General features: G+C 36.2%; 1 protein-coding gene across 1 annotated transcript in view; it reads left to right on the forward strand.

The window, feature by feature from the left end:
- The first annotated feature begins 346 nt into the window (after positions 1-346).
- Positions 347-13,910, forward strand: part of VWF (von Willebrand factor) — a 67,057-nt gene continuing 53,493 nt past the window's right edge. Inside the window, exons 1-11 of the mRNA XM_053463565.1 lie at positions 347-547; positions 1,428-1,479; positions 3,591-3,764; positions 3,854-3,956; positions 4,705-4,913; positions 7,335-7,459; positions 11,224-11,440; positions 11,702-11,824; positions 12,216-12,327; positions 12,421-12,467; positions 13,624-13,760. Coding sequence (XP_053319540.1) covers positions 1,428-1,479; positions 3,591-3,764; positions 3,854-3,956; positions 4,705-4,913; positions 7,335-7,459; positions 11,224-11,440; positions 11,702-11,824; positions 12,216-12,327; positions 12,421-12,467; positions 13,624-13,760 — 1,299 coding nt within the window. The 5' untranslated portion in view covers positions 347-547. The remainder of the gene's footprint in view (positions 548-1,427; positions 1,480-3,590; positions 3,765-3,853; positions 3,957-4,704; positions 4,914-7,334; positions 7,460-11,223; positions 11,441-11,701; positions 11,825-12,215; positions 12,328-12,420; positions 12,468-13,623; positions 13,761-13,910) is intronic.

A 13,910-nucleotide genomic window follows, 5' to 3' on the forward strand; every position in this document is an offset into this window, starting at 1 on the left:
TTTAAACAAAAATCGGTATTTTATTTTCTACCAAAAGTTTTCTCTAGCGTTTTCAGAAGCCATTGTTCCACTGGGTCCAAATTCAAGACGTTTTTGCCAGACTCCTTTGCTAGTAATTGAGAAAAATGTGTTTTTAACAAGATCCAAAGAGCGACAAATCATTGTTAAACAGCTCGTTGACGTTTCTGTTTGCTCATCAGTATCCCCATGAATTTTCTCATAAAGCCTTTCAAAGGCCAATCACTCAAGAACCATTTTTTTAATGTTGTTTCCTTTCATTGTTCCCGTCTGGTAATTAAGCCAGCTGATGTTCCTGATAGCCGCTTTACGCCATTGTGTTTTGATTCAGGCGGATGTAGCACTCACGTTCTATCTTTTCCTTTTAATGAACTAAAGTTCCTGCCAAAAGTATACATAAGATGTTGGGGCGCGCAGAAGACCCTACTGTGGTCCTGGATCACAAGGAACCTGCAGCTATGAACATCTAGATATTGGGACCGCCAACCACACCGATTCATTTGAGATTTTCCATCTCAAATGCGCTAAGGTACGTTTAATTCTTCTGTATTTTAAGGAAAAACTTCAAAATTTTATTTTTAATTCCTGGGAATCTGATGAAATTTCTAACTTTCATTAAAAAAATATTTTTTTTAAGTTATTTATCGCATGTGGACAACATACGTTGAGCACCGACGAGGATTTAAAGCTTTAGTAACTTAAAGAGATCATTATTGAAACGTTGTCATTTGTCTATCATGCGCGTTATTCTCACTTCAAAATTATTCAATACGTTATTTATTTTAATGTTTTTTTTTTTAAAGAAAAAGTTAACAATGTTACGTTTTCCTGCAGAATTTTTTTTTTTTTGCTTAAATAATATCCACGCCTTTAGTGTCGAGTAATTTCTAAAGAGTTAATACGGCAAATGATTGTAATTTTTTTTAACCATCTTCTTATATATTTAAGCACTGATAGTCTGACTTGTCAAAATGTTTCACTTTCTTGTATAGATCAACAAGTCTGCAGATAATTCATAAATTATGCAGCTTTCACGGCTTTTGCTGTTTGTGTTTTCATACTAGTTATGTAATCTTATGTCATTTTTTTGAATGCCATGTTTTCGGCTCATATAAAGTCCCCAGGCTTTTTAAAAGGAATCCTCATGGCCATTAATGGGTTAATATTTTCAGGGGCCACAAGGTCAGCAAAAACACTCCACATATACAGTATATATATATATATATATATATATGTATGTATATACTGTATATATTTATATGTATATATATATATATATATATATATATATATATGCCCCTTAAGTATATATATTTCCCTTTGTAATTTATTAAAATATTGACTTTAGAATTGATATAATTTCATAATTTGGAATATTTCAAAGAAAATGTTTTGTTTTCCTCATACAGATGAATTTCCTGCAGTTGTTGGCACTATGGCTGGTCAGCATCCTCACCCCGGGTAAGAAACATATTTACTTTTAATGTAAAAGTAATCAAAATAATCATTTTGTGTGGAATTCTGTAAAGGGTTGGGTATTGTCATAGAGATTAGCAGAAACCAAAAGAAAATAATATATTAATCATACAGATTGAAATACTCATATTGAAATATATATATATATATATATATATATATACGGTATATATATATAAAATATTTTATTCATATTTACGCAGCACTTCTTACAGTCTATATATTCGGAACTAAAAGTGACTACGAAGAACCGATTAATTAGGTAAAGAGGGCCCTGCTCACAAGCTTACGCTCTACAGATATATATTTAATATATAATCTTTAGATAATTAGAGAGACGTTGCAAAACTTATTGGATTTTTAGCCATAATCACTCAATCATCCACTCAATTGTTGGTCAAACATCATAGAAGAAGTGTAAATCAGCTTATAGCGGGGATAGATATTCAGTAGGAATAAATATAATACCAAAGCAATATTCTATTTCTGCACCGAATAAATGCTCTCAAACTCGGATTTTTGGAGTCTTAGCGCAAAGCAACGTTAAGACAGAACAACCCGGCTTTTGTTAGAGCAGACTACGGCGTCTGTCATTTTCTGAAATGTCAAGGCTTTGTAAAAATATGCCTTGAAACCAATGTACAAATCGAGCATTGGATGAGATGTCTGGAGGGGATCTGGAGGACAATTAATAAAATTACTCACGTTTTTTCCATTTAGCAATTTTTTGAATATTCATTTTAAAAAGAGAGTCCGATAATTGTTGTGTGCTTGGTGGGTTAATTATTATTATTTATATTATATTATAATTATTATTCATAATAATAATAATCATTCTACCTATCTTTTAATTATATTATATATCTTAATTATATATATATATATATATATATAAATAAAATGAGTTGTATAGACAGATATCGGGGGTATGTTGCATCATCTTCTAACAATTAATATTAATAAAAGTCGGTATTTAGACATTGTTTTACACTTTTTAAATAATAATGAAAAATATTACCATACATTTGATGATTGTTCCAGATTTACCTGTCTTTTCTTTACCTATTATATGTTTTCAGAATTTTCTTATACGCGTAAAAGCATATGTTTAAACCCCCCAAAAAATAAAAGGTTTTGTGTATAAGGTGCATGTCCAATGTTTCAAAGTGAAATCATATGTGTAGACGATTCTATGGATTCTATTTATTAAAGGGGTGCTTTGCGTGATAGTTTTAAAATGCTCTCACTTCAATATTCATTATGAAGGGCCAACACTGCTAAATTTTCCTTATCTCATGGATTTAAATATACATAATACAGGGTTGTCCATGCTCTTCTCCTGTAGGAGAAGCTCGCTGGGGTTGGACCTTCACAATGCGTAGTGTAGTCAACTCTCCTGCAAACTCTCATACCAACTTTCACTTTAAGGAAAAGACCCCAAAAGTTTGGTTCGTCTTAATCTGTCAATTCTTATTTCAATGTATGGACTGTAATAAACTTTGAGTAATTGTTGCTGCTGTATAAATAAATAATAATAAAAATAATAATAATATTATGAGATCCTATTCCAGGGGTGTTTAGGATCAGTGATGTTGGAGCACAAGGCACGCTAAGTTTCTAGGAAGGATATCGGTCATGTTGATTGATTACGGAAATCCTTTGAAAGATTACAGCCCTCAAGGGCCGAGTCTGACACCCTTTATCTAAACATTTTTGGAAAAGTTCAAGCCCTGTCTAGCTTATCCGGCAGATTATATAAACTCATCCCCAAAAAGTCACACTTTTGTTGTTGTCATCAAACATAATGCCTCTCTGACACAGAACAAAGTGTTCAATATTCACCAAAATACATTTTTTTAAAGAACATTTTTTGAAAGGTTCCTTAATCATCAAGTGTCATATATCAAAAGTCCATAAAAGTCCATCATACTTTATTGAAAGCTGAATAAAATGTTTTGAAGGTCATAACCGTAATTTCATGTTTCATTATAAGAATTCATGTTTGGTGAAGCTGTTTGGGGCAGTAAACTACCCCTTTAAACGCAAATCGGAATACCTCTGTTTGCTTCATGTACACGCTTCTTTTTTATTTGAAGGAATATTTAGTCCCCTGGTTGCCGAAGGGAAATTGGACTGGTCCATGCTATCACGGTGTAGCCTCTTTGGAGGAAGCCATGTACGGACATTCGATGGCACATTCTATGACTTTCTTGGAGACTGCAGTTACATGCTGGCTGGAGACTGTCACCGCCATTCCTTCTCCCTGCTTGGTAAGAAGTAACACACAGGTAATAAATGGCAATAGACATCTAGAACCAGACACAGTGATTAACTAAGACGTCTTTATCTGTCACCCTAGTGGATTATAGAAATGGTAAAAGGAAGAGCGTGTCGATGTACTTGGGAGAGTATTTTGACATTCACGTCTTTTTGGACGGAACTGCAACAGAAGGAGAAAAAAGGTAAATCAATGACTCCTAAGCGGGGTTCTATGCTTTGAGGGACCACACACAGAATATTTGTTGTACTGAATACATCGTTACATGACACAGAATGCTTTCTCCCCTTCTTAGTACACTTCATCAAACTAAATTAGATGTAATAATCCCTCCAGGTCAGTTTCACACCTCTTTTCAGTTGGGTTCTGCTCCCTTTTTTGATCTTCCTCTATTAAATTCTCCCTTTCACTTTCCTTTCATAACACCACTTCTAACCCCACTTCTGTTTAATTTATCTTGTCTCTACTCTTCAATTGAACAATCCCATCTGAAACTGTTCTATCCAGCTTTCCTTCTAAACTCCTTCTATTTGGGTTTTTCTAGACTTCTCCATCTCTGGCTCTTACCATCCCCTTTGTTTCTCTCCTGTTTTAACTCCCCCTTCCTTCCAGCCAGTGCTCTGCATTACAATTAAACCCCCTATTTAATTCATTTTATTAAAATCAATTTAAAGTTGTGTTGCTTCCCTGAGCATATTGGTAGGTGACTTCCATGGAGTCCATGGACATTAAAGTTGAGAGTTGAGGTTCAATGACAGATGAAGAGCCACTAATACCAGTCCTGGTCTACAGAAAGTACTGTGAATTTTTAATATGTTTCAAAACCTCAAATTACTTTTTTTTTGCCTTAGTGATCTCATAGTAGTGATCTGTCATGATAGTGATGGCCACCTTAATAAAGACGCACTACTTTGTTTCTGACCATATATTAGCATTTCTATGCCATACGCCTCCAATGGGATATTCCTGGAAACCGAAGCTGGATATTATAAACTGTCTAGTCAGGAGCATGGCTTTATGGTTAAGATCGACACCAGCGGGAACGTGCAGGTCGTGTTGTCCAACAAACTATCTAACAAAACATGTGGGCTCTGCGGCAACTTCAATCAACTTGCAGAAGATGATTTCATGACTCAAGAGGGTAAGTGAGTAAGGTGACCACGGGTTTTATTAACTTTTCTTAGATTTTGCAGGTAAATTAAACATCTTAGCTCCCTGACTTCACTACTCATAATCAATGGCCAACCAACTGAGCTTCTCCCAAGAGAAGGACTTCATTCTATATATATCAGTAGATACACATTGTTCCCTCCTTATTGCAACCTATTATTAAAACTTAGCCTTGATCCTTCATCTGTTCTTGTATAACTCTTGACCCTCCTGAATCACGTATAAGCTGTCATTTAACATTATAGTAAACTAGCCCTTCATGTGATAGCAAGGATAGGAGATGTGGGGGAAAAAAACTAGACTAGACAAGACTAGAGAAACATGGGTATCTAAACCATGCCTTAACCAATAAAACATACTGATTACCATCCCTGACTTGTTAGTCAACTTTTTATCTTTCAAAATAATGTAAATGTTTCTTAACTGGTGAGAAAATCCAGAATTAGATTAAATGTGGGCTTTTATCAACATTCCATGGCAGGGGAGACTAGAATAAAAGGGCTGCTGAACTTGGATGGAGGTTAGGAAGCTGGTCCTGGAGCAACATGAACTGAACAAGGGCTACGCCAGACCCAAGGAGCCTTAATTTATGCCATAAGCAGGCTGAGCTCAAAAGATACTGGAAGTCCTTACATTATTTGCAACCACCAAACAGAAGTAGGGCTTTTTTGTAACTGACTTGGTTCTGGCGTACTCTCCTACCCTCCAAGCCAAGCACTAAAGCCCTACATGATCCCACACTGGTATTCCCAGCCAAAAACTTGGGAAACTTGACACAGCTCAGTTGTGGCTTTTGCCCCTGAGATTAATTTTGGGTCATCTGAGAAGCCCTACAAAGAATTATTTAGCACATAAGTCTGGTTTGGTCTGACTTTAGACTTGCCCATGCATAACAATGTGCCCCTGGTAGCAGTAGCACTCTGGTCTTTTCTAGCAATCTCGCTTGTTCGCATGGAGAGAAAGAATCTCTATCAACAAAGAATAATATAACTATTTTTACACATTGCTCTGAACCTTATGAGCGTTCGTTTTGAAGGTCACCGACTTGTGTGACGTATAACAACAGATATTATGATTACATTGTGTTTTCTTGTTATAACTAACAGCAACGGTACTTATGTGTGGCATTTGTTGTAAAAACAAACAGAGAAAGCGTACATAAAACAAGCAGAAAAAGGCCACAAATTTTGTAAGAGAAAACTTTATTTTTTTTTGGATTTATATATATATATATATATATATATATATATATATATATATATATATATATATATATATATATATACGCTATCAAAATATACAAAGTCCGTAAGAAAATGAAGGACAAAAATCAGTTTAATCCAGATGGACGTAACGGTGATATGGCCATATAGTGTGACGGAATCCCCAATGTTTATTCCTCATGGGCTTTTTAACCCCTTAATGACAAAATGCATTGTTTCCAATGGGTTTAGGGACCGCCCATTGTCCTTAAGGGGTTAAATAGTATTTGTTGTGTCTGCGCTGATTCCTTGCTTTATTTTGGGGTTATTTATGAATGATAAGATTCTATGAGATGGCAAAGGGCCGTTTTCTTTGGGTCAATCACTTTGGATAACTAGATTCAATAAAACTATTAAATTAGAAATTTAGAAAATGTCCCACGATAGCCACGAACTATGATCTATAGAAGGAAATGAAAAAGATTGTAAAACTACATTATGTTACCCTTATTTAGGAAAATAAGACAAAAATATAAATTTTCATTGATTTTTTTGTTTTCTAGTAACTCTAATTTTATATGATAAACGCCATTTTCCGCCGTTTGGAACACCTCAGACCAAACAATGATCTATCAAAGAAATAAGGGCGACGTATCTGGCGAGCAGTGATAAGACACAGGAAATACTTATCAGACAGGGGAAACTTTATGAGGGAAAAGCACGAGGAAAGATAACAGTGGGAAGAAGGCCAACATCCAATTTGGCGTGAGGAGAGGGTCAAACTCTGTCGCAAAACTATGCACTGAGCCCCTGTCTGGCACGGAAATGGTTAAAAACCTTCCATTTTGACCGAGCACCAAGTCACGTCAACAGGGTTTCGCTTACGCCCCTTGTAGGTGTTCTCACCTTCATTCTGTGGAAAACCTTTGCAAACCAAATGCAACGAAACATAAAAATGAACACAAAAATGACCAAAAACAGTCGAATATTATAAAAATATAAAGTTTCAGGTAACAAGTTTACCGATTTTGTTTGAATACCCCCGTCTGTACACCTATCTCACTGCTGGCTGCAATGGAATCTGACAGAAATTATTATCCCTGTAATTGTAAAAGTGTTGGCATGAAGCCGAGTTTCTTTATATATTTATTTCTTGTTTATTAAATGTATATTTTGTTTCTTTTACCCAGGCATTATGGCAGAGAAGAGCCACGAGTTTGCAAATTCTTGGGCAATGCACGGGGGAGAAAAAAGGTGCAAACGAGTGTATCCACCTAATAATACCTGTAATATAACATCCGAAACTGCAGAAAAGGTAAGGCCTAAAGCAAGGCATCCCTTGCCCACTTTCTCCAAAGTATTAATCGCTGAGGGATATTAGATCTTATATACATACATACATATACACACACACCTTTACCGTATATATATTAGACTCGTACATTCAGATTCGTACAAATTGCAAATTTACGTAATTTAGAAAAAATTGATGATTCATATGAAGCCCCGAAAACAGGGCCAGACCCCCCACGAATCGGATGAAAACAAAGCAAAAAACTTTAATATTTTTATCCGAAATTCGCTGCCCTTTCACACTTTTGTTAACGCTCTCTACATTTTCCCCTACCTTCTCTGCCGACCACGACATCTTCTTGTTCTTCATCTTTTATCTTCTATCTTTGTATGCATCTCCGTGGACATAACCTGGCGTGAACTTACGCCAAGATGGCAGCGTCGACATCCTTTTGCCCGATCCTCCAATCACCATAGATCGCCGCCATTTTGGCAGACGTTTGTGCCAGGTTATGTCTGTGAAGATGAGGACGAAGATAGAAAATGAAAGAGAGAAAATAGAACAAGAAGACCAAGACGTGGTTGACAGAGAAGGTAGGGAAATATTTAACAGGGAACATAATTTGTTGCCTGGAAACAAATGAGCCAAAAACAAACCGAAAATTTATCCGAATTGTTTTTGTTAAAAAAAAAAAAAAAAACAGAAAAATTCGACAAATTCCCAATTTACCCAAAAGAAACTGATTTACACCACAGGTATTTTTTTAATATTTTATATATCCTTACAGCCCCAATATGGACTGATAATCATATACAGCATCTATGCTGATCACTGCGCTGTACTGATTAATGTCAAGTTTATATTTGCGGACAGCGCTGCTCTCTCTAAATTCATCGGGTGACGGCTGGAATGCAGCTATGCAACGGCTCGTTTAACGATCTAGATCTTTCCATCTTTAAAAGATTTCTTTGTTTATTGAAATTTCCTCTAGTAATGCACATTCCCCTCCCGGGGTTTTTTTTTTTCTGTGGGGACACTGTAAGGCAACACGGAACAAACACAATAAGAAGAATGACTAAAGCTTTTGTTCTAAAACAATCTTGCAGTTCTTGAGGACTTTGTTGCCCACTCACCCAAAAATATTCATGCAGTTTTAGTAAATTAACTTTTTTTTAGCAGAATCCTTGCCTGTGATAACCCTGGAGACTCCAATGCAATGAGTCCTTTATTAGAGTCTATATAGAAGTTTTAAAATACAGATAGTATCCACATCCACACACCCCATTTATGTTTCTTGTAGGGTAGTGGAGGCAGGGGAGAGGGGGTATCTGCTTCCACGGCAGATACCCCCTCTCCACATTATTTATTTACTCCATGTGTGGTTCTAGACTCTGGAGACACCAGGTCAAAATATCATCACCTGATACTCCTTCTGATACATGTGAACAATGTTGGAGAAGAGATCTCCATAGTTGGAACCACCTATCACCTTAGTCCCTGCCAGCCTGGACACACTGGATTCAGGGCAAATTTATTATAATATATGTAAGCGAGGAAGAAAAAGCCATAGGTGCTCACATGAGGAACAACACAAACCCAGCAGAAAGTCGAATGTAAGACCATCCAGGGTCTACATCTAAACTCTATAAACTTATTCATATCAACATCAAACTTTTGGCACCTCAGAGGTCTCTACTTTATTCTTCTTCATCCATCCAAAGAAAAAAGCTAAACACAACTTATAGAGTGGCAGAGGAGGATTGTCAAAGTTCAGACTTCAGTCCAGACCAGCCAACAACGGTCTGGCCATCTGGCACACCAAGTCCATTTACCACGTGATCAGCAGCTGGATATGACCGACCACATGCTATGTGAGCATGAAAGCATAGCGTGTGGCCGCTCATATCCAGCCTCACTTACATAATCAGGCAGCCACTTGCCCTAAAGGGCCAGGGCCGGCCTGTCATCACCAGTCCAGCTCTGAACACACTCCAGGCTCATTAACTAGTCTTGCCCAACACCCATTTACCAAAGAAGACTGTAGAGAAAATGGTGTCAAAAAGTGGTCCTTACTTTAGATCTTTTGACGTCAACAGATTAAAGGGAGAAACAAGATGGGGGCCTAAAATGTTGAAACCAGCCACGGGGGGCAATTGACCTCCTGCTCCTTTGCTAGCCCTCTCCTACATACTGGAGATTAGTGAAAAATCTATAATTATTTTAAATATACTAAATATAGTTTTATGATGACGACCCGTTCATATTCCGCCCCATTTTGAGTCTGCATCACTGTATTCCCCAGGTACCTGGCGCGATGGTTGGAAAGAAACAACCATTGTGTGCATGTAGCTAGTGTTTATACTAATTTGGTATTATTCAGTGGAAATGTTTGTGTTCTTTCATGTTATCTCCCAAAGGGAACCAGTAAAACTGAATTTATATAAACACAGGAATTTGTAACTCATCACTAGCAAGGAAGTATTTTTCAGGAATTTAACTCTTGTCACCCGAGGGTTAACAGTGAATAAATTGCACATCATGACAATTCTTGTTTATCTATAAGGATTTGAAAATCAAAACAGATATGATTTAGGTAACTGTAAGTGAACATAGCACAAATATCTGAATTTTGGTATTTTTTGTTAAAAAAAATTGGTCTTTGTTACTAAAACATAACATTACAACCCACGTCCATATAACAAATTCTGCTACTTAAGCTTCTCAGAACAGAGAAGATTCTTTCATGCATTCGAATAATTCAGATAGCCAAAGAAGGGCATTTTTGTTTGCTGTATTACTGAAGGCCCAAGGCTTCTAGGGACTTTGTTAAGGATGTTTAGGGGGCTTAATGGGGGTGTATTCACTAAATGGAGAGTTGGAAGGAGCGTTTGTAACATTTTAGGAGAGTTGGTTTTAACCTTACGATTGATTATGGGCATTCCTAGGAACTTCTGGGCTCCGGCTACCCGGAGCCTTCCCTTGCGGGCCACGGCCAGAACTGCACACTGATGGCAGCGGGAAACACCCCCATTTAAAGGAAAAATAGGCGGGAAGCGGGGCGTGTCAAGACCCCGCTCCCGCGACCCAGAGGATTCGGGTCTTGACCCGGAGAACCGGAGGAGCAGCGCTCACCCGGTAATCTCCGGGTCAAACCCGGAGAGTTCCCAGGTATGATTATGGGACAACACTAGCAAGTTTCTCCGGCGTTATGTCCTGAACTAGCCTCCTATAATACATAATTCACAACTTTAAAGAAATCTCACTGACTTAACTATACATTATGCAGGGCTGACCAAGCTCTTTCTGCAGCAGAGCTCAATGGAGTTGGTGAAGCCAAGGAGCTGAAACTCAACCCTCCTGGGCCCCTGTAAACTTTCCCTTTTGACTTATTGATGCCAGTTCATACAAGTCCATATTTTTCTATTAAAGCTAACTAATTGGTAAACAAGTTTACTGCATCAGCATTTATTTTTATTTCTGGCTGCTACATTACCACCCATTGACACGCAAGATGCCCCAATCTCCCAGAAAAGATAGACACCAAGGTAGGAGAACGGGACACATAGATTAATGTGCAATAGACGTACTATCCCTGCATCTTGCTCCACTATAAATGTTGTATTCCTGGGAAAAAAAGACAACTATGCTCAATATTTTACTTCTCATTTATATGAAATTGTAGGAATTATATATATATATATTAATTGTGAACTAGATATTGGATTCCATTCCATTGGCAGACGCCATCATCGTATGGCTACCGAATAACATCTCATACTTTTTAGGGCTTTTTGCAAAGATGCGAACTGCTGAAAACATCCTCCACGTTCATGAAGTGCCACCACGTCGTTGACCCAGATCCATACGTGGCTATTTGTGAAGATGACATGTGTACATGTGCCGAGGACATGAACTGTCCCTGTGAAACTTTCTTGGAATATGCAAGAACCTGCGCTCAGCATGGCGTTATCATGAACAGCTGGGCGACACACACAGCTTGTAGTAAGTGGTACTTTTTTCTTAACATTTTTAAAATCACCAAATATTGTGCAACCTCAAATTATTCATAAAAAAATAATTGTAATAAATAATAATAAATAATAAATACTATATAAATAATAATAAATATAAATAATAATAAATAAATAATTTTAATTTAAAATGAGAAAAAAATCTACTTTGAGATCATTTTTTGTGTGTATTATATGTAATTAATGCAAAACACGAATAATTCAAACCCCTCAAAAATCATTATCTCTGTAGAACCCCAGTGTCCACCAGGAATGGAATATAATGAATGCGTGACCCCCTGCGTTAAAACCTGCCAGAGTCTAGATATCAATGAGGTGTGTCAAGAACAATGCCTTGATGGATGTAGTTGCCCAGGTAAGATCAGTTCACACTACATTTTTTTTACAATTAAGTGAAATGCATTTATTATTTGCCCATTTTATGTTTAATTCTCCCAAAAATAGTAATTTATGAATGTATAGTTACCAATTTTCCACAGAAGGAACTATGTGGTTGTTTTAGTATGACTTCTTTCCAAAAAAGGTATATTTGAGATTATTTGACTTATTATTACGTCTTTGTTGAAAGCACCTTTGAAGGTTGCTCTTCCAAAATGTATATCTCCCTGGGGTCAGGAGATAAGGGATTCTAACTTTTGTCCATATGTCCACCTCGCATACAAGACCTTAAGGTCTGGCCACAGAAGCTTAGCTAAATTTGGGGCGATACAATTCTATTTTGGGTTCTATTTCCCTTTTATCTACAGAGGGAAAGGTACTTGATGGTGATCGATGTATTGATGCATCGGAGTGCTCGTGCATTCATTCTGGAAAGAGATACCCCGTGGGGTCCACCATCCATCGCGATTGTAATACTTGGTAAGAACGCCCGCCATGGTCACCTTTATTGGAAATATCATCTCTGTTTTTGACATTTATTCCATAAATTATATGTATATATTTCTTATTTAGTACCTGCAATCGGGGTCTTTGGGAATGCAGCAGTGAAGATTGCCCAGGTATGTGAATAAAGAAGAAAACCTCATATACGTACTTTTATTTATATATCCGTCTGCCCGTCCCAGTTTGAAAACATGGGTACGATATTTTCCTTTTAATAGAAAATATTACATTTATTTCATATTGAGATAAATTCCTTGGTTGGCCTCTTCTTGTTTTGTCTTTTTTACCGATTTTGCCAGGTCCAATATATATATGATAACTTTCATAAACTATGTAAATAAAACATATAAAGTTTAATGATGCCCTACAACACACGTAGCTTCACTAGGGGCATTCCTCGAAGGAAGCTCATTGCATCCAGACCAACCACCACCAAGAAACAGGAAGCCTTTTTTGACTCACGCATTTCCTTCGAGAAGCAAAAACATAAAATTAGGAATCGTAAAAAAGTTTCATCCCAATTTTTTTCTAAAAAAGATGTTTATTTCCTTATTTGTAAAAAAAAATACATCATCAAAATATAACACATAAAATAAAACACAATATTTGAATTTTGTGAATATTATGATAAAAATCTACATTAAAAAAAGTATTTTTTTATGAATATGCATGTATGACTCGGTATTTAAAGTAAATTTAAATTTAGTAAAATTCATTTTTTTCACATTTTTAGGGAATAGATATCATGCATTATGTTTCATATACCACATATTTTATGTTACTAGCTGCATTTTACAGACGGAATGATAAAATCATGTATTTCACAATTCATTTAAAATATTCAAATATTCCTGAAATCAAAGTAGGAAATAAGTACATTATACAGACGTATGTCGGTACATTAAACATTCATTCTAAATAGATTTTTATTATACCCAATATAATTAATAATTACATTTTTTCTGGTGTAATTGTCTGCTATCGTCCTCTATGATGTCATCAAAAAACAATAAAATTCCAGGTAACCCTGAATGACACTTTCTCTTACAAAAATAAGAGAATAAAGCATGTTTGGCAGCAACATGTATTTGAAATAATTTCTCAATAATTATACATTATAAATTTGCATGAATTAACCCCAATATCCCTGGGTTTCCTTTTTTAAATCCTGCTTCTTCATGCTTAATGCGTAATTTAGAAAACTATGAACTTAACCGTATCTAGGATAATAATCGTGATAAATGTCATCCATCTTTTTGCTTTTCTCCGTAGGGGAATGCTTCGTAACGGGACAGTCCCATTTCAAAAGCTTTGATAACAAGCATTTCACCTTCAGCGGAATATGTCATTACTTGCTCGCCAAAGACACAATGGACAACTCATTCTCCGTTGTCATAGAAACTGTACAGGTACTTAATACTTATTAAATACTTAATATATATATATATATATATATATATATATATATATAATATTTGGTATTATTTTACTACTTAATAAACTTAAATCTTAGAATTTGTCGATCCATTGGCATGCGGTGAAGTGACATTTAGTCATTA

Source organism: Spea bombifrons, chromosome 4 (genome assembly GCF_027358695.1).
Source record: "Spea bombifrons isolate aSpeBom1 chromosome 4, aSpeBom1.2.pri, whole genome shotgun sequence".
Classification (NCBI taxonomy): domain Eukaryota; kingdom Metazoa; phylum Chordata; class Amphibia; order Anura; family Pelobatidae; genus Spea; species Spea bombifrons.